The 27,720-nt window shown below is 41.8% G+C and overlaps 1 protein-coding gene across 1 annotated transcript; it reads right to left on the bottom strand.

The window, feature by feature from the left end:
• Nucleotides 1-590: 590 nt before the first annotated feature.
• Nucleotides 591-26,126, bottom strand: LOC139286106 (serine/threonine-protein kinase WNK1-like). Its single transcript, XM_070906790.1, has 27 exons — nucleotides 25,233-26,126; nucleotides 16,469-16,641; nucleotides 15,915-16,135; nucleotides 14,092-14,249; nucleotides 12,657-12,745; nucleotides 12,348-12,567; nucleotides 12,087-12,188; nucleotides 11,555-11,939; nucleotides 11,275-11,438; nucleotides 11,022-11,105; nucleotides 10,561-10,596; nucleotides 9,929-10,063; nucleotides 8,651-8,730; nucleotides 8,396-8,558; nucleotides 8,192-8,308; nucleotides 7,892-8,005; nucleotides 7,755-7,803; nucleotides 7,505-7,648; nucleotides 6,351-7,366; nucleotides 6,179-6,253; nucleotides 5,933-6,052; nucleotides 5,514-5,820; nucleotides 4,825-5,002; nucleotides 4,518-4,705; nucleotides 4,193-4,348; nucleotides 3,865-4,094; nucleotides 591-3,764 (listed from the first exon to the last, which is right to left on the bottom strand). Exons 1-27 carry the CDS (start codon nucleotides 26,028-26,030, stop codon nucleotides 3,375-3,377), a joined length of 5,892 nt encoding a protein of 1,963 aa, XP_070762891.1. The 5' UTR covers nucleotides 26,031-26,126; the 3' UTR covers nucleotides 591-3,374.
• Nucleotides 26,127-27,720: the final 1,594 nt, after the last annotated feature.

Consider the following 27,720-nt stretch of genomic DNA (forward strand, 5'->3'; position numbering starts at 1 on the left):
ATTTCCTTTTGTTTTCATATTTATTTCACTGTATACATTTATTAAGTTCATTTTGCAATGAATTGCTGCTATGTCCGATACTTGGAGAAATGTTATCTGGTTTTGTACAAAATAAAAACATAACCACAGAAATCAGTCAGCTGGCTCTTTGTATACTGTGTGTGTGTGTGTGTGTTTATGTGGCGTTATATTACTCTTAACGTAAATCATTACATTTTAAGGCTAAGACTTGGTTTAAGGTTAGTCTCCAGGAAATAAATGTATGCCCTCTGAAGTGATAGAAACACGACTGTGTATACATGTATAGAAACATACTGTATAGTCTTTATATTTACAAATATTTTTTCTGAACTTTACATTTGATTATTTTATGCTTATTTTGTCATAAATATGTAATGTTGAGAAATATTTAGGGCCCTGACATAAAATTGGATGAAAGGTCTTAAGCATTTAGATAGAAGAATGCAGTGGTAGAAAAAACAACATACCAGTTCACCCCAGAGGAGTGTTCCATTAGGAACCAATTAGTAAATTAAATAGTCTGTTCATATCAATTAGAAAACAAACAAAACAATAAGCATGACAAGTGCTTTAATTGATATTATTTTTATTTGTTTTTACATTTTGTACAATGTGAAAAACATACACAAAACAGACACTGAATCACAGGAAGTCAGTAAGGAGGGATCAGAAATAAGAGCTCAACAGATATTACTGTGTGTCAGTACTGTGTAGAGGTCTGTGATAATTACTGATAGTAGCACATGGACCTTTAGCTTTGTGAGCTTGTGCCGTACAGTGGCCAGCTGTGAGTTGGTTGCCATTTAAAAGATTAAACATCAGTGAAGCCGGCATGCAGAAATCATACGCTGATAGTCTGATATTGAAGTGGTGAATGGCAATTGAACAGAACACTTGACGACTCAAGAAGGCAAAGAATTAAAAAAAAAAAAAAAAAAGATCTCTAATATTCCAATATCAAAAACATTGAAGTCAGTAACAACCCTCAACAGCATGCAAATGTTTCCATTACCCCTCAGTCCCTTTAAAACTTCAAACATTGCATATTCTGCATTGCAGTAACTTATTTTTTCTCTAGAGAAGTTTAACTATTCATCCAATCTAAGAGCAGGCGAAAGAGTCACGATGACAGCATGGCACTCGTGTGAGGTGGTGAGACCGAAGTTGAGCCAGCGTGAGAAGCGTGACAACTTTTAAACCTTTAAACAGCTCGCTCGCTGCCTGAACAAGTGCTTCTATGAAACGGTTCAATGATAAATCCACAAAAACAAAAAACGTCAGCCAAATCCATGTACGCATGAGCCAAATATAAATATACAGCTGATTACACAACCAACACAAATGTAACTGTAGAGAGAAAAGAAACATCGCCACATTACTCAGTGTGCTCTTTGTTCTGCAGTCCTGTGTGTGTGGTGTCTAATGTTTCAGAGGGTTACATCCTCAGAGTTGGCCGTGAGACAGTTACAGAGCCACTTGTCAGGTACGGGTTCAGTTAACTGGTTCTCTGCAGTACAGTCACAGCTACAGGACTAGATGAATCTGGAACTTGTCATTAGTGAGGATGCAAGGCACTAAAGTGTTCCTCATGTTTACAGGTTAGAGTGCATGTGCATGTACAAGCATACTCTAGTGGCTGAGCATTACGTGAAAGCATTTACCTCACATGAACATATATACAATAAAATAGAAAAAAGGGGGGGGGGCGCAGGGCAGTCATATAGAGAAGAGCTTAATAAACCGCAGGATTACTCCGGCGTGGTGGGTAAGATACCAATAACAACAACCCTGCAATTGCACTTTTTATATTCCTTTAACTACATGTTGTTTAACAACCTTTAATAATAATTACAGTGAAACAACATCAAAATCTGATGGCTGAATACAGGTCCATAAAGAACATTTGTTTTATTAAATATACGCATACAAAAACAGACCACAGAGAGAGAGAACCCCAGACACTTGTGATTTGAGAGGTGACGGCTAAATGTTACGGGCGGAGATATTTAAATGTGACACGTCTTCACTAACGACCTGTTCACCTGTGTATTGTGCCTCATCTGTGTAAACAACTGTGATAAGTGGGGAGTCTGAAACCTTCCATAAATACTATTGTAATAAACCAAATCCATTTCATTTTGTATGATATGATACGCAGGTTTTGAGCTGCTCATATCTCATTGCTGAGCACTAAGTGAACTGGTTTCATGTGTCGACTTGGGATTCTTAACAAGAGTTCATTCTTGCGTAAAAACATGAGAAAAAAACAACAACAACAAAAAAAAAACCCACCCTCTACTCAGATCGTGATTTACAGCAGCATCAACTCTTAAGTTTCAAACTCTGAATGGCGGTCAACACCAGGACAATGCTCTTCTACTGGCTTACATATCGGACGTGAAGAATACCGCAGTATGATAATAAATCTGTATGGATAGACAACTCAAATCACAATGACAGCAGACTCTCACAGGGACATAAATATGCTAGACAAGGAATCCTAACCGAGTGAAGAAATATCTATGTACAAAGTCAATGTTTTAAATGTGTTTGGGGATTAAGGCCACAGTTACGAGGGACAGTTTATCTACTCTTTGCCATTATTGCATTTTACTCAATAGGTAGCCACTGGGATGTATTCACACTGCAGCCCTATCATTTATACTCCTGCCTGCCTAACTTACTATGTCTTTCTTCTCCTGACTCCTTAACTCACACTTCTCTGATCCATCTGGGACAATCCAACCGTCCCACTCTCATCTCCCACTTTACTGTACCTTCACTCTCTGAGACAACTTAACCTAACGTCCCAAGTCACTCAACCAGGTTAATGTTTAGTCCGGTGTGTGTGTCTATTGTGGTGTATTAGTTCAACTGTCTTCAGTCCAAGCCCTGTTTAAAGTCAGGACCAGTAAGGTTGTGAACCAGAATCCCTCCTACCTTCTCCTCTTCAAAAAGGAATGACGACATTTCAACGTCTGCTCTCAAAAGACATCTTTGGCAGCTGTTGGTTATGCCTTTGGGTCATTACATCACCGGGCACGACCAACTGACTCGTCACAGCTCAGTTCCACAGCTAATAGCGAGCCAAGTGTGAAACTCTTGTGCTGTGGATGTGTATTGCACTCTCCCTCCAATTGCCAGACAGATTTCGTTCTGCCCGAGAGGACTTGAACCACACAGGTCAACTCTATTACAGAAAAAACACATAATAATAAAAGTTGAAATAAAAATAAAAAGCACAGTATCCAGACAGCTAACCAGCAAGAGAGCTAGTGGTTCTCGTTCAACGACTGTGCCCTCTCTGCCCTGCGTGGCCCTCACTCTCAGCCTGGACCAGGGCTCTGACTGGGCTACGTAGGCCTCAGGTTGGACCCTCCGGGGCTGACTGATTTCTGGGGGGCTGGTGCGGTACCCATGTGGTAGCCTTGGTGCAGGGACACAGAGGCCGTCGTAGGTGGCTGGTACTGTGTTAGTGGCTGCGCGGGGTTAAGCATGCTGACCTGGCATGTGCCTGTGGGTCCGGCCCACTGAGGAGAACTGTACGAGGCTGAGTTGTATCCAAACGCCTGGGCAACTGGGCCCAGAGAGCCTTTACGAGGCCCCAGAGGGACAGGGGGATTGGCTGGGTTGGGGAGGTGACTGGTGTTGGTGGTGGACGTGGCGCTGGAGGGCGTGGGAAGTGTCGGGCAGAGGTAGCCAGGAGCTGAGAATTTACGGCCCATGTTGGCTGGAGGGATAATCTGTAATATACAAATAATTGAATATGCAGGATTATTACATGACAAATGTAAGTATCGTATAAGACCGTTTTTACATTCAAAGAAAGTACTGAATGCCTACATCATGTCCCAGTGCTGCCTGTGCTCCAGTTTTGGGACCTTTCTTGCACTGGGAGAGGCTGATGGCATCTCTGGCCCAGTTATCCACCAGTTGGTGCAGGTCATCGGTGAAGGTGCCCTTGCCCTTCTGGGTGTGAGAGGCAGCAGGAGTCGGTCCAGTCGCCTGGGTCAGGGAAGTAGAGTGGTTCTGGCAGTGGCCTGAACCGTTCGTGGAAATGGTCCCACTTGATCCTGGGAAACAAGACGAGAGGCGAGGTGTGAACCAGAAAATAAATCCAGGCAATCGATTCAAGTAGCTCACTGTGGCAAGATTAAGTCCTTGTACATACCTGTGGAGCAACTACTGAGGCTGGGCATGGATGGAGAGGATCTGAGCGGCTGTATGGATGACCTGCTAACTGCTTGTGTCGCCTCTGTTGCAGAGGGTGAACTTTGCTTTGGAGGGGACTCTGAACTGTGAAGACTCTGAGCTGACGCTGCAGATCCTGAACATGCACAATACACAATGACGTGTAAACCTTTACCCAGGAACATACCATTTCAACAACAAGTGTTAATGCATGGACATAAAACAAATTCTAGTATTGACGTCAAAGTGAGTATTATATTTGTCTTGAGAGCCAAAAAACCGAAAGGCCGGTTCACTGTCCTTACCTGAATGTATGGGGCTGGGCTGTCCACTGCTGCGAGCAGATTTGTGGCTTTTGCGCCTACGTCGACCTCCAGCCATCGCCACAGCAGGGGAGAAGACAGAAGGAGGAGGTTGTTTTCCCATCTGCGTGAACAGAGCCTCTATCTCCTCTTTCTGACGAGTCTGCAAGGCCTGGATCTCAATCATATGTCTGTGAGCGGGACAAGAAAGGCAGAAAAACATGTTCAAATATGTCTATTGAGCTGTGACGTAACATTCATAAGAGGAAATGAAGATAATGTGACGTAGGCCCGTGAACACATGACTTACTTTTCTCTGAGACGACTAATTTCTTTCTGCAAAGCTTCATCCTCAGTCTCAGAGTCGTCGTCATTGTCACTACTGTAGTGGGTATGTGTGTGCTGAGGATCAGAGGTTGAGGATGAGGGCCCATTCTGCATACCGGAGCCATGTGATGAACTGGAGCCTGCTGCTGGAGCTGGGGTCACTGGGGGAAATTAAACACATGAAATGTATCAGCACCAGCATCTTTGTTTCATGCTGATTTACTGACCAAATTCTGATTTTCACGCTCAGCAGCTACATAAGGCTGCTGATATTTGCAAATGCTATCAAAGCTCTAATAAATAATTCCTACTGCAGCTTCTGCCAATAGGATAGACTTAAAATATTGAATGAGGCGAAGATGCCTCCACAAAGTGCATGACTTTCTATAAAAGACACCTCAGATGCATTATAACGCTTGTATCATGGCCACTTATCGAAGGAAAAAAAAGGATGGCCGTGATAAAACGATCATCCATTTTTAAAACGCTTACTATGGTTCATTTAGCCTGTTCAGTTAGTTACAGTGTTAGCAGTGAAATAACTGGTAAGAATCAATTGTGTGTGGTACTCAGTATATTATAGCACAGGATGTGTAATATTAGTCCCGTGCGAGCAGGGCTTTTCATTAGTTTATCAAAGCTAACTTAATTTGCTGTGAACCTGGTGCGTACCTGTGACGGAAAAACGTCCCACTTTAGAGCCAGTGGCTGGCCCAGATGTGGCGTTGGTGCTGGCGGACACTTGGAAGCGCCCAATAGTGGTGGACTGACTGACAGGACCAGCAGGGAGAGATGAAGCTCCATTTACAGCGTCAGTTTCACAAACTCCTCTGGACAGAGCGGATGACCGGTGGAGGGTATTTTCTGGACTTGAGGGGGAGGAGGAGGAAGAGGAGGTAGAAGACGACGTGAGGGAAGAAGACGAAGCAATCGAGGGACCTGGAGCACCGCTGGATGCACCATCAGTAGCAACAGACACCTGAGAAAGAGAGGAGGGAGACAATTTTAATGTACTAAGCCCGTGGTTTAAGAGGATTAACCGTTTTAGGATCAATTAACCAGATACATTTTAAGCCGTGACTAAAACTTACTTGGAAACGTCCCAGAGTGAAACCTGCTGCTGGAGGCTGGACTCTGTTACCTCCCTGGACGGTCTCTGGACTCAGAGCTCTCCTCAAATCAGCATCCAAACTACCCAGGGGTTGCTGTGACTGCAGAGTCACACAAAGAGGATATAAGGAACAATGTAAGTGGTACATGTGTACACCTACACTATTTGTTAAAAACCTACAAAAGTAATAGAGCAGATAGTTTTACATAGACATAGTAAACCTCACCTGATTTGGTCCAGGAAATGGGGGTACAAGGTCGGAGGGAGGTGTAGCAGCTTGATCAAAACCAGTAGGTAAAGTCTAAAAAATATAACAAAGAGGGAAGTCAGTCAATACATTTTTATCACAATAAAAATGTATTTTGGATTTATTCCTTCATGGTGCAGTTTTCACTAACCTGTGCCCTGGGCTTAGTTGGAGGCGTCTGTGCATGTCCTGCCGAGGTGATACCTTGTCCTGGGGTGGTTGTGGGGCCCAGCGGCTGCACCCCAGAGGTGAGGGGAAGGTTAGATGGGGGCACCAGGGCAGCTCCAGGTGGAGGGGAAGAGGTTCCAGTAGGAGGAGAAGAGGTCCCTGTGTTCTGACTGGGATCTGCTGACGTGGAGGACGAGGCAGAGCTCTGGTCTTTAAAGAGGGACCGTAGCTTCTTATCTAAAGCTTGGATATCATCTCTGCCAGCGGTCTTGGCCTGGAGCTCAGCCCCCTCTGACTCCGCTGGCTGTGGCTGGACCTGGCTCTGACCGGGTAACGCGGAGGGAGGAGGGGGCTGAGCAGAAATGGGGACAGGCTGACCCTGGGTGGTGGTGTGCTGTGGTGCATGAACAGACAAATTCATAGGCTGAGAAGATGTACCAGCACTATTAAAAGGCTGCTGCTCTGAAGCAGGGACAGTGCCAGTACTACTGGATGTAACACTAGCACCAGAAGAGACAGAACCACTGCTCAGCTGAGGCCCAGGTACTGCGGGGACGGAGGTCTGCGCGACTGGAGGAGAAATGGTGGAGGATGAGGGAGGGATGATGGCAGCTGGTGGAAGCTGTGTGGGGGCTGTTTCATGGGAAGACTGAGGAGGTGGACTGGGATCACTGGTGACAGGAGCTGGAGTTTGGGACTGAGTGGATGTAGGTGGAGGGGAAACCCTCCCAACTGAGGGAGGTGGTGAGGATGTTGCAGTAGACACAGCAGGAAAAGTAGTGCTAGAGGGGGGAGCTACGGCCTCTGGCAGAGCCAGGATGTTGTTAGACTTTGGGCCAAGTCCGGCCTCATTGGACGAGACAGTGCCTGGCTCTTGCTCAGTAGGAGGAGGATCAAGGGTGCTGCCTCTCTCTACACGAGCCTGCTTCATTTTACTGAAAGCCTGCTGGAGAGTCCCAGATGGAGCGGACAGAGAAAGGCCCAATGTCATGGAGGGAGCTAGAAAAAAGTAAAAAGAGGAGCTCATTTTATGACGGAAAAACGGATATTGACAAAAATGTAAATATGAGCATCAATAACAGCTTATGTGAACAGACAGTTTAACACCACAGTGAATAAAACAAACTTCTCTCTCACCTGGGGCAGGCTCCTCTCCAAAGGAGGTATTAGCAGAAGAAGTGCCAAAGAACTGTTCTTTAAGACGAGACTCTGGTACTGGGCTGACTATGAACCTTCGTCCTGCTGAATGCACCACCTGGGCTGTAGTGCTGGGAGAAATGCCTGAGAGAAAGGTCAAAAGGAAGGTCAGATGTGAGGCAGGAGTTTCATTTCATAAAAATCAATAACTAGACACTGAACACTGTATTTTTGGCTAAAGTTTGTTAACCTGGCAGCATGGGAACAGACAGCTCAGGCTGTTGTTGGTGATCACTCATCTGCAAAGAGATCAAATGTAGGTGGTTACTTCCTCAGGTTCAGCGGGTGAGGATCACAATAATGAGCTGATGTGTAGTTAAGAAATACCTGGGGGAAGCCATCCTTCATGCCCTCTCCTTTCTCATCAGCCATTTCTATGACTTCACGGACCTGTTCGATGAAGGACTCCCGCTCATTCTCCAAGATGAACTCACTCTCAACCTGAAACAGAAAGCAGAAGAAGTTCACTACCGTAACTAAACCTACAGATACTGTGAGAATGTTCCACAGAATGGCTTAAAATGTGTGACTTTAAGATCTGCTGCATCAACTAATGACAACAGGAGACAACAACCATTGGACAATTAACACTTCCTAAATGATTAGTGATTAGAGAACCACTACTACCATGATCTGTGCAATCTCCTCCGGATTATCACCATCAAGGTCAAATTTGAAGGTCACCATCTTCCTGTTGTGCGTTTCCAGCTGGCACTCTGCTACTCTGTCTCCCACATTAGAGATCTGCAAAACATTCACTCAGGTTAAAACTGTTTGGCAACAAAGAGCTGCAGACAGAATATGAATGACCTCATCAGTTCAAATGCGTACACTGAGAACATTTAGCTTGGCCTTTGCAGTCTTCTCGTGACGGGAGCGGCTGCGCACGGATCGCCGCTGGTGGCGCTTCAGTGAGCGCCCCTCATGGCGACCTCCTGATGTAGAACTTCCATCATTGCCGTCACTAAGACCTGAAGCTGCATCTGACAGGCAGCTGAATGAGAAATGTACCCATGAGAGAGAGATCAGACACAATGTGTGTCGCTGATGAAACCTGCTTTTTAAAAAAACAAACTTCCTTCTCACCTTTCTACAGATGGTGGCACCAGAGCAGAGGATCCTGCCGGCTGCTCTACGGGTGTTGACTGAGGAACACTCACGGGGGCCTGAAACACAGAAACCCTTTATAAATCAAGCACTTCAAAGCAAATCTCAAAGTGTAAAGTCCGATTACTCTTTTGAAATGATTTAGGGATTTATACAGTAAACTGATGATCTTTTATATGACATTAATTCATTCAATTTTATTTTGGTCATTTCATTTATATTGACCAACAATTTACAGGAAATGAATGATGTAAACCAGACTATGCACCAGATGGAGCTGTTTCACCTGGTGAAATTTGTATCAGGGTACAAGCGACGCCATTATTCAGCTCTCAGAAATGTTGCTGTGCAATCGAGTTTCATTTCATTTTCTTCAGAATGTGTCCATTTTTCTCTGCTGTTCTTACATAGATATCAGTTACATTCACATGGTTACTGCTGTTCTATCAATTTCCAATTCTAGCCCTGTTGGTAGTTACAATACTGTGACTTTTATAACTGTGATAAAATGTCTTTTACTTATTATATGCACACAGATTATCTATATTATTTATTGGGGTACGGCTTTCATGGAGGATTTTGGTCTGCGGTGGGGTAAATGTGAGTGGAACAAAAACTTCTTGGAACTTGATTAGTTCTGCCCTCTTTATGTTAATCATTTATCATTTATTGGTGCTCTATAATAGAATTTACCTATATTAATATGTTCATTTTATTCAATATAAATCTATTAAATATAGGTAAATGTGTGCCCTGAAGATATTTTTGAAGGATGAATGTAAACATACTTCAAAGAACAGGAACTGTGCAAGAAAGAGTGAACTACATACACCCACCCACCCACACACACACTTGTTTTGTGCTCTGTAGAGTACCTGCATAACAGAGAGGCATGAGGCCTGATAGAGGAAGTATAGGTGCTCTGCGTTGAGTGGAGGAGACACAATAGGAGGACTTGGATCATTGGCCCAAGACTAAGAGTCATGCAGGAAATACGCAGCATGCAGAGGGGACGAGTGGAAGAAAAAAGGGGACAGCCGTGGTAATGAGAGTTGTGAGTCCAAAGAAAAGGAAAAAAAGATTTAGAAAAACAGCAAACATAAAAATGGAGAACATGAAATTCATGCTGTAGTTTGGTCAACCGAAAGAGGACAGTGGAATTAATGAGTTGAACACGTATGTATTTCAGTATGTGTCTTCAAGCAAGATCAAATCAATGAGCATGTTAAGTGTGAGCAGGGGAGGTGCATGTGTCACCTGTAGCTGCTGAACTCCAGTCTGTGCCTGCGGTACAGTGGATCCCTGAAGAGTAGTGTTGCTCTCGGGCTGTTGCTGCTGTTGGGGGAGAGACGACTGAGAGGACGGGGGCATAATCACTTGCTGGGTGGGAATCTATAAAATGGAGAGGCAGAAACAAGAATAAAATCAGAGAGGTAAGAAGTTGAGATAAAAACTGACACACAGTCATAGCTGCATTTAGGCCACTTTCTGAAAACCCGGTTTCTTTCTAATCTAAATCTTTCAGAGATTTACTTTGGCTCTATTCCAAAGCCACATGCATTTACCTGTTAGATAACATAGCTGCATAAATCAGACCATTTATTTGACTGTGTGGGCTGTCAAGATATTGATCAGTGTACATTTGTCAACTTCACAGTGTATTTCAGAGACATGTACATTGCATGTCAATCCACACTGCAGTTGTAAGTTTAAAAAAAAACGACTGGATCTAATATTTTTGCCTGGATAGCATAAATTCCCTTTTTTAAAAGCCAACTATCACCTCTGAGAGAATTAACCACAACATTTATTTTGTTTCCCAGAGCATGTGATCTGAAAGGCCGTGGGTGTATTTAAAAGTGGTAAGGAAAATGGGACATTTTATCTACCTGAGGGGGAAGCGATGGTTGGTAGTAAACTCCGTACTATAAGAAACAAAACATAACACAGGGTAAGAGTAGGAAACCTGAGAATGAAAAGAAAAGAAAACTAAGGACAATTTAACAGATGAGACTGGAAAACTCAGGACTCAGCTGCTTTCAACGCAGCCACCTGTAGCAGAGAATATAGGCTTTAAAGGTTAACTTAACACCCTCTGAAAATCAGTTTTTGCTGTCCTTGAGTGGTTGAAGTTCACATTTGCAGTGATAAAGAGGCGTAGTCAGGGTGTGTTCAGCACAACCTGACATCATTATTATTATTTTAAATGTGTTTATTTATTCATTTTTATTAAGTTTGTTGTTAGGTGCAACAGATTTGAAACTTTTAATCAGAGGTCAGCAAAACAGTGCTTTTCAATTGGTGTAAAGCTCCTCTTTAAAGACATTAAGACTTGCAGTACAACGTTTACCTGTGAAGGTGCCACTGGAACAGACTGGCTGCTGGGCGCAACAGGAACAACTTCAGGCTGGACACCGGGCATCTGGGGTTGAACCTTAAGCACCAAAGAGAGAAAACAACAGCACGTGGTGAAAATGAGGCAAAGAAGAAAGTAAACGTATATAAAATCTGATAAACACTTCACAAATAACTACTTTTAACTACTAAATAACTACTACGATTCTCAACACGCAAGATTGTGTCCTATTTTCAACATGACTCACCACTGATAACTGTTGCTGTTGCGTTTGGTCATTTTGTGTCTGCGGGCACGACACCTGGGGCTGAAGGTGCTGACTGGGAGGGGTGCTGTAAGATATTCCAGACTGAGGAGGCTGGGCTTCGGGAAGGACAGAGGAACCAGATAGTCTGTCTCCCATGTGACTGGCTATAAGAGGGGGACAAGAAGGTCTCTAAGGGCACTCATCTTCAAAAATCAAATCATGTTATTATCATGCTGTGGGCTGCAGGTGTATTTGACTATAAATCATCTTCGATACGCACCTCCTCCAGTGTGCTGTAGTTGTTGGTGTTGGTCAGTCTCAGGCTCCTCTGACTCTGGCTGGATGGTGGCCACACTCTGAACCTGAACTGGAACTGGGACTTGCCCAGTTGACTGGGGAACGTAAGGGACTCCCTGTGCCATGCCGGGCAGTTGGGTTGATTGAGGAGTGTTGTAGTTAGAGCTCTGAAGGCTCTGCTGAGATGCAGGTTGGGCAGACATCTGTATGCTGTGTTGGTTTGGTTGTGGAGGGACATAAGTAGCAGGCTGCGGCACTGGCTGGGACTGAGGCACCTCTGGGCTTGACTGTTGGCCTGGTTGCTGCGCTGGCAGTAACTGACTCTGCTGTTCTTCTTCTAGCCTTCTCTTCTCCTGATCCTCTCTGACCTTTAAGACAATCAGATGTAAAAGTATTAAAATCCCTCAAGAGAGCACTGATTGACAATATCTAAACAACACAGCACAGGTACATAAATCCTATGACAGAAGCAAACATGAATAACATTAGACGCACTATGGTTTGCATAGACATACCTGCTGCCGCTGTGCTCTCTTGCGACTGATTAGAGACACCCTGTCCTTTATGGCCTTCGCAATGGTCTTATGGTCACCATCGCACACATAACCAGACTCAACCTACAACACAAAGACATGACGTACAATTCATCAATGCACATTTCAAAGACTGCAAAGAGAGCCCTTTAAGCTAACTTTTCTTTTTTTCATTTGTCATGCAGTATTGATGAGGTGTTGCAATTTTATAAGACTGATTAAAGCATTAAAAGCTCAATTCACCATTTCCTGAGCCACATCCTCTGGGACGTCTTTGTTGAGGTCGAAGGAAAACTCAATAGCTTCGTTGTCTTTGTACTTCCCCTTGAGTTTCTTTACATCCTCAATTCTCAGCCACAGCTTAATAGCCTCCATCTCTCCATCGTCTTCTTCTGCCAACTCCACACGCACCCCTGTGTCCTCCTGGAAGAAGGCATGGTTCAGGAGGTCCTTGATTGAGTACCTAAATAGAGGGAGATAAGCAGTGAGCAAATATACGTTTGGAGAGCTAGACTACCCAAACTAGTTACATGTGCTCGTAAGTTAAGAGACCTCTCGTCCTTGTTCTGGCGAATACATCCCTCGATGATCTCCTTCACTTCAGGAATGGCCACCTTGTCAAAGCTGCCTGGCTTCACCCCCTACAGGAAACACAGAACCCTGAATGAGAATGGTTCTTCCTCTCATTTGACCTTTTCTTATTTTGGAGACTACCCCATACCTTGTTGTCTTTTTCATCTGAGAGACTACATTAGCACCACGAAAATATTTGCCATATCTCAGATGACCGAGACAATTACAACCTTAAACTAACTTCCTCTTTCAGTGTTTTGGAATTCATCTTAAAAGTCACGGTATAAAGTGGAAGGGGTTGCTTCTAAGAAACTTAACCTCCACAGAAAACCATTCAAATAATGTTAAAAAGACAGCATGCGCTCTACCTGGTGGCATTTAAAAATTTCAGAATGTCAAGTGATGGGAAAAGGAGAGCACAAGTCAGAATGGGACAGCGACAGAGAGGTGATGAATTGAGCCAATAGCAATCAGGAAACTGCATGGTGCTACAGGAAAATGGAGGACTGGCTGAGAGCTGAACAGCTGAGCTGAATGACAGAATAGGAAGAACAACAGTCATCTCCCCAAGGAACACTACTGTAAAACCAGAGCATGTGACACTACCTAAATGTAGGCTCAACTCCACAATAGCACTTTGTTTCTTAACTGAGTCGCCTGTGTTTGGTGTTGTGCAGTATGAGCTATTTGTGGCTCATAAAAAGAGCTAAGAACTCAATACTTAGCAGTGAGGAAAGTAAAAACAATCCTCCTGAATCACGTGGCAATGACTTCAGTATTTGTACTTTGCAGTTAATGATAAACTGAGGGTATTGGTATAGATTTCAAGTCACATTTTGTAGATAACACTCTAGGAACAGGTTCAACCTTTTTATCTGAGACTTCAGTAATTGCAAGAGCATGACTCATATCAGGGACTCTGCATTTCAAAAGTAAGCCTGTATGAATAAGACTAAAAATATGTTTTTTTTCTGTGACAGTTACTGCCCTTCAGGCGTCATCACAAGACTGAACCATTAGCTGTTAGGAAAATAGCAGGACTGTGCTTGTTCAGCCTCTTATCAATCATCTGCGCCTCAGGTCTACATATTTTACCAACATACATACACCATAATTCATAGGGAAAGAGAGAGAGGTGAAAGATGTGTGGATAACATGTTTTCTCTTGGAGGTTTTCTATGTTTGTGGGTTCTTAAAACAGGGAAATAGGTAAATAATTTGGGAGATGAAGGAATACACTCAAGTTAAGAGGTGAAATACAATAGTAGACGATAGAAATACAATGTAAGCTTGATAAAGAGGTGTCAGCAGGTATATAAAATCATTCCAGAATGGGACACTAGCCTTCTTGGAACATAGGAAGAGGTGAAGGCAGGGCACAGGGGTGACATGGAGGGTTGAAAAGAACACTTACGCTGGTAACTCTGCGGTAGATCTGTGCTGCATTCTGGCACTCTGAGTAAGGGTACTCTGAGGTGGCCATCTCCAGCATGCACATTCCAAAGGCATACACATCCACTGACTCGTCGTACTTCTCCTCATACATCTCAGGCGCCATGAACTCAGGGGTACCTTAAATCAAAACAACTATTCAGAACTCTCGAACTCCCTTACTGATTGAGTGGGCTTCTCACAACCCATTGCCCCTCTGCTCCTCTAACCCGTGAGGGGTTGAGGAAGAGGAGGATGAGAAGAGTGACCAGCCTGTTGACATCTCCTGGAGTAGATCCTGTGAGGTGAAAGTTGGAAGAGAGAGAAAAAAAAAAGAAAAGGGGAAGGAAAGCAAAAAAGAGACAGAAAACAAAAAAGGAGGGAGAGGCTGGGCTCAGTTAGACTGCAGAGAAGAAAGCACGTGTTTGTCTGTGTAAGACCCTAACATGTTGGGATATAAGAATGTGACTGAGGTAGCCAATGTGCAGAACACACTTGTTAGCCAAAATTAATGTTATTTGCAACTTCAAAACATTAGCTTTAAAATTAGGCACCTGAGAATAATACTCATGCCAGAATACAGAGTGATTTGTTCAAAGGGATGCCAATGATCTCAGTAAGAGAAAATTGACTAGCTATGGAAATAACTTTTGTCAAGACCTTACCTTACAACCTCATTAACATTGTCTTTTCTAGCACACTCACCTTTCGAAGTCTGACTTACCATCTCGTCTTGTCCTGCAGGAGGAAACTGTTATGGTCAAGGCTGAGAGAAGCAGATCCCATAGCTAGTTGCTGTGCTCAGCAGTGTGTCTTTGCACATCAGCCTTGTTCTAATCATAAATCATTTTACATACAATCTCAGGTCTTACACAGAAAAACTCATTTGGTTATTTGAATGTAATTGTTTTTGATATTGATGTGTGTTACAGCACACTGTCAGACTTACCAGGCCCATAAAAGTTCATACTTACTCAATGACCAGCAGTACCCTAATCATTCCAAACAGCAGAATGGGGCACAGCTGAGGCTAGAGCCTACATTTTAAAAACATACCCAAGAATGTGAAAGTAAAAAAAAAAAAAAAAACTCAAATAAAAATAAAACAAACATAAAACAAAGGCAAAAGGCTGACAGAGAGAAAGTGGGGGGAGTTCCCTGGACACAAAGATGGAGCAAAAAGATTCTGCGGCCCTGCAATATTTTAAAAGACAGTAAGAGACAAACACTAGAAAAAAAAACCTGTTGAGGAAAACCCATAGAAAGAGATGTTAAACATTATAAGTATAACTGGCAAACAGACCACATATTTCCAAACCACAGAACAAAGACCAGTCTAAGACAGAAGCAAAGGCCATACCTTTAGCCATGGCCAGGTTAGCCTGCAAGAAGGCATGACAACTATTATATTAATGATATTAATATTTAACAGTATGAGAAATGTTAGGCGCTACTTACATTCAGTAGGTGCCTGGAAAAAAAACGCTCTTTTTTTTCTTCTTAGAACAGAAATATTCTGTACAATGACCAAACTTGATAGTTACTGTGTGAGTGCAAAGAGAGAAAGCCTTGTGGTTATCTGCCTAAGATTACCACAGTATTTGGCCTCCATTTGAGCTGTGGTTTGAGAGACAGCTGAAACGCTGTGGTCTGTTTTTGAACCACATCATCAGAAAAACAAGTCAAAAGGAAAATACCCTCTTTAAAACACCATCATTTCCAATACAAACATAATATGACCTCAGAAAAGGTACTGCCCAACAGCAGGACAGGAACCAAGAGGTAGAAATGACTTTGGAGTCGTACCTATAACACTCTTGGCAAATGATGCGCGCTTGAGTGTGGCCAGTCCTAAGTCTCCAATCTTGACGGATCCTGTTGGGCCTGTGATGAAAATGTTGTCGCACTTAAGGTCCCTGTGGATGATGGGGGGAGCCCGAGTATGAAGGAAGTGGAGCCCCTTGAGGATTTGTCTACACCAGCTTCGCAGCACTTTAATTTTCATCACCTTGAACCGCTTCAGATATCTACAAGAGAATAGATTATAATTTTAAATGATACTAGCACATGTAGTTTTTCTTTACACTGAAAAGAACACTTACACTTGTACAATAAAAGCAACTGACAAGAGCAAATCCATTATATATTCAGTGTGTTAAATAATATATTCTTGATTTTTTTTTTTTTTAAATCAAATACAAAGTTCAACAAATATTTTGTTTTATAAAATATGAGACAAATATTGGTCATTGTATTTATGATTAACAGTCAGGATGATCCTTTTTATCAGCCCTAGTGTATACAGTATGTATGAGTTTTGTATTGATGTGTTTGTTAGCTCTGCCAAGTTTGCGACTCACGTTTTAAGTGTGCCAGAAGTCATGAGTTCGGTGACCAGCACAATGCACTTCCTGCCTTTGGAGGGTCCCTCCCAGGAGTCGTAAAAGCGGACAATGTTGGGATGCTGTAGTCCCTTTAACATCCCTGCTTCCTCCTTAAAGCGCTGCCTCTCTGACTTTGACAGCTTCCGATCCTTCAGGGTACAAAAAAAGTGATACTTTAAGATTTCACACATCACAGAGGGCAGCACTATTTATAGATGTATACAGAGTAACACGGTATTAATGGCATGGTTAAGATTATTAATCTAATGCAGAGTAAAGTCTTATTTCCCAAGGTAGCATCTGAATGTCCATAAGAAGAAAACATTTTTTTAATTTACAGTCATCTTGACATTCCAGGTTTTACAGTGTAGAAACAGGCAACCTAAAGGATTCAAATTGAAAAAATGCCTTTGAAAGTTTAGCTGAAAAGTAGTGCAATTTACATTTCCTTCTACACACACAAAATTACACACATACTCTGGTACAAGCACACATATAGTTGAGGGCAAAGGGATGTGGCCCTGTTTTCTCTGGCGTCCAAATGGAACGTGTCTAGCGCTGTCCTAAATTCCAAGAAACACCAAGGCCTGTGTTTTGAACAAAGCTATGGATGATTGGAGTCAACAAATGTCTGGCAGCTGATGGGTTTGTCAATGAATTATATGCAAAGTTGATATTTTATGTAATGTTAAATCCCACTGGGAAAACAATGCTGACTGATGCATAAATAAGGATCGACAATAAGGATTTTTTTATTTGGTCTATGGATTAACAAAATAAATTGGAATGTGTACAACTGCCCTTCTCAAGTTTCCTGAGTAATTCCTGGCCTGACCTACATTTACAGCATGTATAACTGTAGAGCAGCAAACCCATACCAGTTAGACAAGCCCAGTGAAACCCCGCAGCCAACGACCTCCGTTGAAACCCCCAGGGACCTGGCTAAAGGCCAAGCTGTCCAGGAAATTCAGCCTATTTGTGAGTGGAGAGTGAGCATTTGCCTCTGTGTGTGTGTCAGCAAGAGATAGAAAACTTTCCAGTGACTGACATCACATGAAGAAAAACATAACTGGGACTGCTACAGTCTTTGCAGGAGGTATTTTGGAGGTTTGAGGTTGAATGTTTTCACGTCTAAGGCAACGTACGACAGACAAAATGACAAGTTAAAGGGAAATGTGTAAACAATTAAGAGCAAGGGAGGACACCGAATCAGGGAGCGATGTCAGGAAACAGAAGGCATGGGGAGATGAGAGTTGGAAGCCCCACCGTGCACTTGGACCAACTGACCTACTTACCAGAGAATTTATCTAGTGGGGCTGTGGTTCCCCTTTCTCTTTCTGCGCACCATGTGCACAGTCATGCAAGACATCCACGGCCTAGGGTGTGCAGCACCCCAACCCCCACAAACAATGAACTACTGTATTAATGACAGCACTTCCACAAGGCACACTGCCACATTGATAACTCTTTCAAAACAAACGTCTTCCCTTTACAAGTACAATGTACTTGAAAAACTAGTTAGAGATAAGACATTCACCTGCTTAACTGACATCTACTTCAAATTCTGCAAAGAAAACACAACAAGCAACTGGGAGTGCTATTTTGTGAAGGCACATGCTAACACACTGCTATGACTAAAGAAAGAAAGTTTTTGCAGAAATCTACTTAATACAGCTGCAGTTCTTTTCCTGCATTGTGCATAACGCCAAGAAAGGATAAAAAAAAAACATCATCACAGGAAGACAATTCTAGACCATAACCCAGCAATTAAATTGATTTAAAAAAAAGGGGGGGGGGGGCTTTAGTAGTTTGCACCTGAGTGACCTAAACAAAAATATAGAAAAATATTTCACTCACACTCCGAAGCCCTTTAACCCCTTCAACATTTTTCCACGAATTACTCAGCATAAGCCAGGTTGAACTAATTCCATAGCTCTCTTACCACTTAAATGTATGCAGGACCCATGGCCTGTAAAAAGCCTCCAGGAATTTATAATCTTGCAATCATAAGACACACATCACACCCCCCTCGACTGTCACTTGAAAGAGTTGTTTGGCTGGTGCCATGTCCTGCTCTCACTGTCACTGGGAACAGTGCCTGGCAGTCTCTGGTACATCTACAAATCCTGATCAGAGAGGCCAAATATCCACCATTCACTCAACAATGGAAGGGAAACAAACAAAACTACTTTCTATCATTACTCTTAAGACTACCTATCAAAAATTATTGACATTTAAAATTGTTCTCTTTCATTTACTTATCTTTAACAAATACAGAAATACAGTCAGAATTTCAGATGTGTGCCAACCAAACGGCAACAGCCACTAAAAACTGCTTTTTTCCACTGTCTTCAAAACAAACACACATATTTCCCTGATTATGCCCCAATATTTAACATCACATCATCTAATGTGAATTTTGGGAACAGATTCGACAAATACTGTTCTATTAAATAGATGCCGACATATTTAGATTTTAAGACACGCATGGGTGGTCTTGGTAGACCAACAAGCAATCTGACGTTTAGATTGCAGCCTTGGTGACCTTGGTTGCATATTACCTTCCTCTCTTTCTTCCAGTGTTTACTGTGGGTCATCAGCTATCCAATAAAGGCAAAAATTATGTTTTGGGTATGTTTGCTTGACTGACAGCTGAGGTTGCTGTGGCTGGATTACCCATGTTTGCCCACCTCAGCTCCACTTACGCTCCCCCATCTTTGACATAATTTAGATCGTCTGGCTGATCAGAATTTGTAAAAACCAACATCAGACCTTGAAGCATTACTTCAAGACCTTACATCAAACCCTTTGAGGTGCTTCACAGATTTTGTGTCCATATTTGTCTTTCTTGTGCCATCATATTCTACAAACCATTCTGAGGGAGAGGTTTCAAATGTCTATAAATTAGGAAACCTAACCTGGCAGGCACTCAAGAGGCCAACAGCAGCTGCATCTGACAGAGCGGGCATGAGTCAGCTCACTAAAGAGCTGTGTTGCCACCACTGCCTCTGCAAGATCTTTGAAATATTATAACTCTCAGCTGTGAAAATTTGTCTTATAGAGTCTCTGAATGTGATAAAGCACAGAAAAGGACAGTAGTGCAAATGTGTACACACACACTTTAAGTGAGAGTGTGAAAATGAGGCAGACATTTAATTTTAACACTTTAATATCTTAAGAGTAATATCTTCCAAATAACACTAGTCAACACTTGTTTTTGACCATCTCCGCAGAGTCAGCACAACACTTATCTGGAAGCGTGATCCCACTGCTTCACTTCAGTGGCACACCCCTCAACAAGCCAATGCATGGCTAGGCAGTGGGAGTGAAAGCCCAACTTATTATCAGAGTTAAAAATACATAATTGCTCAGTCTAAACTGATCAAGCAGAAATCCCTTCCAATCATTAAAACAAGATAGATGAAGTGCTAGATATGAGTTAATGTTTCTGTCAGACCTACACATCTAGACATACCAAACTTGAATTAACTAAATTGACTGAACTACGGCTACAACTATGGCCAGGCAATAAATTAACATCAATTGCCCAGCCATAGTTGAGGTCCAACAAGTTAGGACAGTATATTACGTAAGAGAGGGCGGTAGTTCAATATAATCTTTTATCAACTTTCAGAAAAATTGTACTGTGATGACATTAACATCCAAATAAATTATTGTGAATAAATCTTAATTACAACAAACAAAATGAATTACTTAAGGTTTTGTTTTAACTATGTTTAGTGTTTTACAGAACAGTGGAACACAATTAACAGCACTGAAAATCAATCTGATTACATTATGTGATTTTGCATGAATTAGCAATGTCATGATACATAACACTATGAAGGAAATATTGCTGTTGAAATTGTGATATTAATTTCAACCATAATTGCCAAGCCCTGATACTATCTGAACAACTTCATGACCTGAGGCGTTTCTAGCCAACGTGATTCAGATCTAATGCCAATTCAATACAGCATCACTGAAGCAGAGCAGAAAGCACTGCTTCTAGGCAAAGGCCATCATAAATAACCCAACAACCCTAAAATAGACTGAGTGAAAAACACCTGTGATCATGCCAAAGGCTGGCTCTGTCAGGTCCCTGATCTGAGGTCTGTTCTGAGGTTGACACTGAGGGCTAGATGGAGCGCTCTGGGTAAGACTGGTTGGGATCTGGGTAACGGCTGATGGGCCTGAAAGCCCAGAAGCCATGTTAAACAGTTTCACTCTAAATGTTACTTAGTTATAGCATTAAGTGCAGTGTGTCTGTGGACAGAAATGTTTGGTGTTCCCATGACACTGTGACACAGGCCAATGAGGTCAAAGATCACTGTGGCAGTCAGTCAATCTGTCAGCAAAACACAAGATGGACGGATCCAGGCCATATCACATCTGCCAGTATGACGAGTCATCTAATTTTAATCAGGCAGAAAAGCAAACCCGGTATCCACTTCGAATACAGAAAAAAGGGGGTCCAAACAGGCACCAAAAGAACCAACATAATGAACGGTGAAAGCACATTGCATGAAAAAAGCTGCCTATTTGCATTGTTAGCCACTAAATGTTCATCTTTTGCTCTGTGCGATTTTGTTCATTCGTGCGAATCAGGGTTTTTTTTTTTTTAAAAGCCTCGGAAAAATCCTATTAATCTACAGATATTGTAGGTGTAGAATATAATGTGTATAAGATGTATGGATTCCCACTATAATCTATACAATTTCCAAGTCATTTCAATCAATGGACAAGGTCTGCTGATATACTAAATAACACCATGATCCCTATCTAATAGCTTATGGCCGATGAACGGTCAAGTCAAGTATGAAACATGCTTAGTAGCTACAGGCAACGCACATTTTTGCTCTGATAAATGAAGACCTTACATCAACAATATGGCTAAATACTAAATATGACGAAGATATATGATGTTTCTGATCAAAAAGCTAACGTTTCCTGTGAAATTGTAATTCACAAAACATAAAAAGTACTGGCCGGTAAAACACTGAATGTCATCAGGAAGTACACACCATGGTTTCTTTGAGGAATGCTGACAATGCAGTTAGGAATTTCACTTTACAAAATTTGACAATTCTTTCCAAATTCATCACATCAAATAGAAAAAAGCAATTAAAATTCTAAATCTCATGCTTAACCTAACCAATCATGAAGAATAATTACAGACGAGTCATTATGTTATACTACTTGGGGATAGCGTGTCACTCCCAGCGGATGCCATCAGCCAGCTGGACATGCAGCTCCCATAACTCCTAAAAGGATGCCAGGGGTTCTCTTCCTCATCTTTCAATGTTTGGCTTCAGCCAGTGCTGGAGAGGAAGGAGGTGGGGATGAAGCGAGTGGAAGATGACATGGCTGAAGATGGATGAGTGTGCAAGAAAGGGGAGGCTCCTAAATTTTTTTCCCCCCTCAACTTCCTTTCTGTGGTGACCTACTTATTGTTCAGACATGCTTGCAACGTGAGATCTGAAACAAATGTGTGGGTTCATGGGTGGGTGAAAAAGGGTGGATGCCTAGAAATTCTTAGACGATTGTGGACAGATGGCCCTCCACACTGAATAAGCCAGGGTTATTTTATTCAAACTTTACACACTAAAGTTTCTAGGCATGATTGCGGCATAGCTTGAAAGAAGGCAAAGTGGATTGACTGGTCCATCAGTCCAACACTCTGGTCCAGACTGAAATATCTCTAACTACTGAATGAACTTGTCATGACATTTGGAAGCAAATTTCTACTTTGTCTAACACTTCAGTTCATGACAGCATACTTGACTGAATACCAGTCAGCCTTAGGCTGTACTTTGAGATTAAAAGGTAATTTCAGTTTCATTAAAACAGGGTCTTAAAGCATATTTTCTGTTTATTTGAGTCCCTTTTTGTACATGGCCCCTAACAAATAAATAAATAACTATAATAATGAACAAAAGAAAAACACCTTTGATTGAACACCTTTAGGTCAAACCTTAATTTTCTTGTCCCACTATTGCAAAGGATCTGAGAATAGCAAACCATTTTTCATGGTTTTCTGGTGTGTAATGAGCATTACAGCCTCACAGGACTGCTAATGTGGCTCTAGAATTTTTGCCATATGCCAGGAAGATTAACTTATCTTATGAGATCGAAAACATGTCAGACTTGTTTCGTTAGCAGGCAATGATTCTGCTGTTGCTTCCAGCTGACACCAACTTCCCAGTGAGCAAATAAGTGGCAAGGATGATTACTTTCTGCATCACTGATTTTTGCATCAACAGGAAACAAAACAATAAGTAAATTAGCAGTGCAATCTTAAAATATTTGCCTTTTTCATGCAACCAAAGTAGAAAAGTAGAAAATGGTCCATATTCTTCTATTAGTCAAAATATCCTTAGAGGAAATTGCTGTAATTATATGAATGTTTGAAAAAACACTGAATAATTGAAACTTAACTGAAAGAGCTGAAAATAATGTAGGTTAACATTATATTCCACTAAATATGCCGTCAGGAGATATGGGGAATGTAACGCTAGCACTTGAGTGATCATGGGACAGCTTTAACAACCATGTGAGAGGGGATTTCAGCTTCTTATGTGTAACTGAACAGTTTCTAGCACTGAAACTCTTGAGTTGACAGAGCAACGAAGGGGAATGAGAGTATCAGGTTACATGTTCATATTTTAGAGAGGACCACGTGCATAAAACAAAGCTGGTTCTCATTCAACTGTAAAAACTTCTATAAAACCACCTCTTTGCACAGGATTGGTCTCCCGATACAAGTGGTAACTGACAAAGACCCAGCTAGATCCTACACCAAGTTTAGGTGAGCCTCAAGAGAGAGGCAGTTACAGCTTGTCCATATGGGTGAATCGTTTTCTACAAACCACACGAACAAAGACAAGTTTTACATTTTGGTTTGGATTTTCCCCTGCCTTTTCAAACTGGTCCTCAGGGAGACTGTCATAGGACACAACAACGTCTTTCTGTCTGACGACATACTGATTACTGCCCCAATGTTCAGTCAATCAATAAATGAATTACTCAATCAACAGGAAATCATAAATCACATTAGTCAACTGGCTTAGGCAACTTGTGATATTCATTTATCTTTAGCTATAACGCTAATAAAAAAAATTAAGTATAAGTACACTAACTCATACCATCATATTAACTAATGGAAGTAGGAAGGCATACTCATATTTAGTGAGTTTGCCTTGAAAAGGGTTTAAGAAAACAGAAATATGGTAAAATGTGAGGAAGTTAAAAGGGTGGGAGGTGGGCTGATAGTTTAGAAGCAGGCCTTGGCAGGCCGGCCTGCTGCAATTCACACAGGAGATTCCTCTGTCAGGAATGTGACCCATTTTACATTCACACAAGCATTCAGAGCAGGAATGCACTGAGCATGCGTGTGATTCGCTCTGTGTGAGGGGGGAGGGGCACGTGTCTGTAATCTTCACATTGTTCTGAAACCAGTGTGCATGCGTAGCTATGGTTGTATGAGCTGCTGTGTGAGGCCTGTGCCTCTCATGGCAGGGTGAAATCGTGACAGTAAAAGCAAACATTCATGTGGTGAATGAGGTCAAACTTTGCTATGGGCCATGTAGCTGCTTTAACGGGAAAGACAGCAGAGCAACAATTTTTTCACAAGCAATTTTTAAGAATATCACTAACTATTGGTTTGAAGCAGATTCAAAGCAAAATGATGATTCTTTGATACAGAAACATTGTATTCAGATAAAACATCAATAAAATAGGTTCAATAATTAATAATTAACTTAAGTATACTAAGGACAAGACAAGATAAAAACGTATTCCTGTTTTCAATTATTACTGCTGTTGTCGCATTAAGCTCTGGAAATTACTAAATTATAAACACTCTAATGGCATTTAGAGTTTTACTGACTCTTAATGATGACTGACTTAATATATGCTACATCTCCAAAAAAGTGTCATCAGTCCCTAAATAATTACTTTCACCTTTTGCTGACAAGAATTTGCTCAGTTATAACTTAATACTATAATGATATTATAATATAATTCCCAATTTAACTTACAGTATTAAATCAATGTATTGTTATAGTAATTATAGATGTCAGGACAGTCATCATAATTTATTTTTAAATAGTATACAATATCCTCTGCCAGTGTGAAAACTATGGGAAATCATTATCATGACTACATGAATTCTGCACACTATCAGTGCAATGGAAAAAAAAGTCTAACCCTGAATCTAGTCAAAGGTCATTTCCAGTGTCTAAAGTATGTGCGTCAAGTATGCCTTAGTCATAGTGTTAAAAACATTAATTATACAAGCCTCAATAACCTAATGTTTTATGGTGAAGTACACACTTTTACATTTGACATTCAGTGTTATGTGCAGTCATGCCAACCAGTATGGATTGAGCAGCACCAAAAAAGCAAAATGGGGAAATGAGAAGCTTTTTTGCTGTGCTTTGCTGACAAATGCAATGTGAAACAATCAAAAGGGAAATGCTAGCCATGTCTCTCAAAGGGGAAATGCCAGAGGCTGTAGCTCAGGTAACAGTATGGAAGGAAATTGCTTTGACTGTATTCCACCATGCTTAAGCCTGGTAAAAGCAACAAGCCTAAACAAGAGGTGGTAATGACACTTGCAGGAGCAATCGTCACTAAAGGTGAATCAATTAAAGACATTAATAATTACACTAATAACTGATAGCAATAGCAATGAAGTAAGGTTGGTAATAAAAACAAAGTGGGTATCCCAATTTCATACCTGCAGCTCACACCAAGCCACCTCCACTGTGGTCTCGGTGTCCAAGCCCTTGTAGACGGTCTTGAAGGAGCCACGTCCAATTTCTATATCAAACTTCAGGAAACGCCCATCCGGTGATGTTCCCACTGCTTTGGTCTCTGCCTCTTCGATGTCTTCCTGCACTCTTTTCTCAGCTTCTCTCTGCTCTGCCTCTGCTCGTGCCTTAGCAGAGTCCTTATCTTCTTCCTCCCCTTCTTCTTCATGATGTACCTTCACCTCAGTGGTGCTTTCAGGTTCTGTTTGACTTGGCAATTCTGCTCCTAAGCCTGGTGCGGAGCGGGCTGCTACCACCACTGCTGCATCACAGACATCTTGTACAACGGCAGGCTCCTGCTCAGAAGGCACTACATTCACCTTGGCTATTTCTATATCTTTTCCATCCACTACTCCTCTTCCACTATCAGCAGACTCCTCATTTTGAGCTAAACTTGGTTCAGCCCGTGGCAAATGAGCAGCAGCAGCAGCCTGTTGCCGCTGGGGGACTGCTTCCCGTGGTTGAACCCGTTGAGGTGCAGGGATGGGGATCTTGCTGGGTAAAGGGAGGGCCAATGCTGTAGCATTGGAATCACTGATGACACTGCGGCGCAAGAAACGGTGTTCAGGGTTACATCGATCACGCTCCATGGTGTGATGCCGGCGTCTCACTTCTGCTGGCCGGCATTCACTCATCATCGAATCTGAACCAGAACTGGGGCCATTTCCACTCTTCTGAGGGGGAGCCAGGAACTTCACCATTGTGCCGTCTGGCTTTTCCGACATCACACCACCCACACTAATAGTAAGGGGGTACAATAACTGAAAAATTAAAATAAGGATGCTTTTATGTCCGCCATATAGGCTTATTTAAGCAGTATCGATCTGTGCTTTAAAAAGAAAAAAAGGTAGAAAGTCTTGCAACTTCTATCTCTGGCTGTCTTTTTATTGCTCAAAGACGATCTTTATATATATAGTGCAGGGATTGGAGGTGTAGGATGGGAGGTGTTCTCTTGTAAATGGTAAAAGATTGAACACCACAGCAGAACACAGAGTGCTGTTGTTGATACACAAGTCTCTTTAAGTTCACACCATCCATCCTGTAAGACACAGGGTGCAGCTTCTATCAAGCATAAGGAATCACTGGTCAGGAACAAACATGCACAGCCTACAACAGGCACCAAACTTCCTACTGTAGGCGAAGGCAGGATGGTCAGACACTCTGAATATGCTCCAGTCCAGTTTCACTGCAAGAGAAAAAAGAAAAAAGCTGCCTGACATGTTTCAGAATGTAACCAACATTATGTCAAATGTAAACAAAATTTGTAAGACATCAGTCTAAATGTTCACAGGTAGAATTTACAGTACACATAAAGTTTGATAACATTGCTTTCATCCGAAGCACAGCTGACATACACATGACGCTGACTTAACTAGTGCTTCAGACTTGATTGCCATGTGAATTTCAGTGTGATGCCATACATCACTAGATCATTTTGAGATTAACTTTTGATTAATGAAGGAGAGATTTGTCTTTAAGGTTCCCCCACTCTGATCAGATTTGCTGTCTTGCCCAAGGACATGTAATGTAGGACACATGCTTGCATTCATAGTGGCTTCACTGCAAGTCCTAATCGGCAGATTTACTGTATTTTTCAGCTGTCCCCAATCAATCTACCATTCAACTGATTTGTTAGCTAAGCATTAAGTGTTTATACTAAGTATATACTATATATTCGCATTTATAAGTATGTAATGTGGTACAAATCCCAAATGCATTCCACAGCGCCACAGAATGACACACTAACCTCTCAATGCCTCACATTTGTTAAAGAAGTATCTAATTGAGCATAGTTGACAGCTGATTATTCCTCAGTCTCCAGTATAAACAAGAAACCACATATACCGCTACTTATGAGATTAGTGAATACTGTCTGAATAACTAACATTGAGTCTATTGTTGAAATCGCCTCTGTAAACGTTAAAGCTGTTCGAGACTATAAACCAAATAACATTTAAACTGTAGTTGCAAAAGACCGGTGTCATTTAGCATGACTGTTTTTGTAACTTAATTGTTAACGGTTTCGCATGGTGGCATCTAGCCTGGTATTTTAAACACCATAGGCTTGCAATGACAATCTTATTGCTTATTAGTCATCTATACTCTGCCATGGTTGCAGCCATTACCAGCGTAGGCTACCACAATGTCAGAACCAAACCTGGCAATGTTAGCAGCAATAACATCCCGAAAAATAAGAGAAACGACAGCGCGAATTGATTAAATTAGTATTTTAATTAACATAAACCTTGTCTTACGTACCTATTTCTTCACCGCCTTATAAGTGACACCACAGCCATTTGAAATGGTAACATCGAGCATACAAAGCAAGGAGGAGCAACGGCTCTTTGTTAGCTTGCTAACGAGCATAGCTAGCACAGAGCTAGTTAGCTGACGTTAGCTGATCCTTAACCAGTA

The sequence above is a fragment of the Enoplosus armatus genome, chromosome 6 (assembly GCF_043641665.1).
Source record: "Enoplosus armatus isolate fEnoArm2 chromosome 6, fEnoArm2.hap1, whole genome shotgun sequence".
Lineage (NCBI taxonomy): Eukaryota > Metazoa > Chordata > Actinopteri > Centrarchiformes > Enoplosidae > Enoplosus > Enoplosus armatus.

Coding starts and splice junctions, on each gene's coding strand:
- LOC139286106 (XM_070906790.1), bottom strand. CDS start 26,030: ATGTCGGAAAAGCCAGACGGCACAATGGTGAAGTTCCTGGCTCCCCCT. Junction 11,439..11,554: donor ACTACAGCACACTGGAGGAG/GTGCGTATCGAA, acceptor CCCCTCTTATAG/CCAGTCACATGGGAGACAGA. Junction 8,731..9,928: donor CTGGAGTTCAGCAGCTACAG/GTGACACATGCA, acceptor TCTGTGTTTCAG/GCCCCCGTGAGTGTTCCTCA.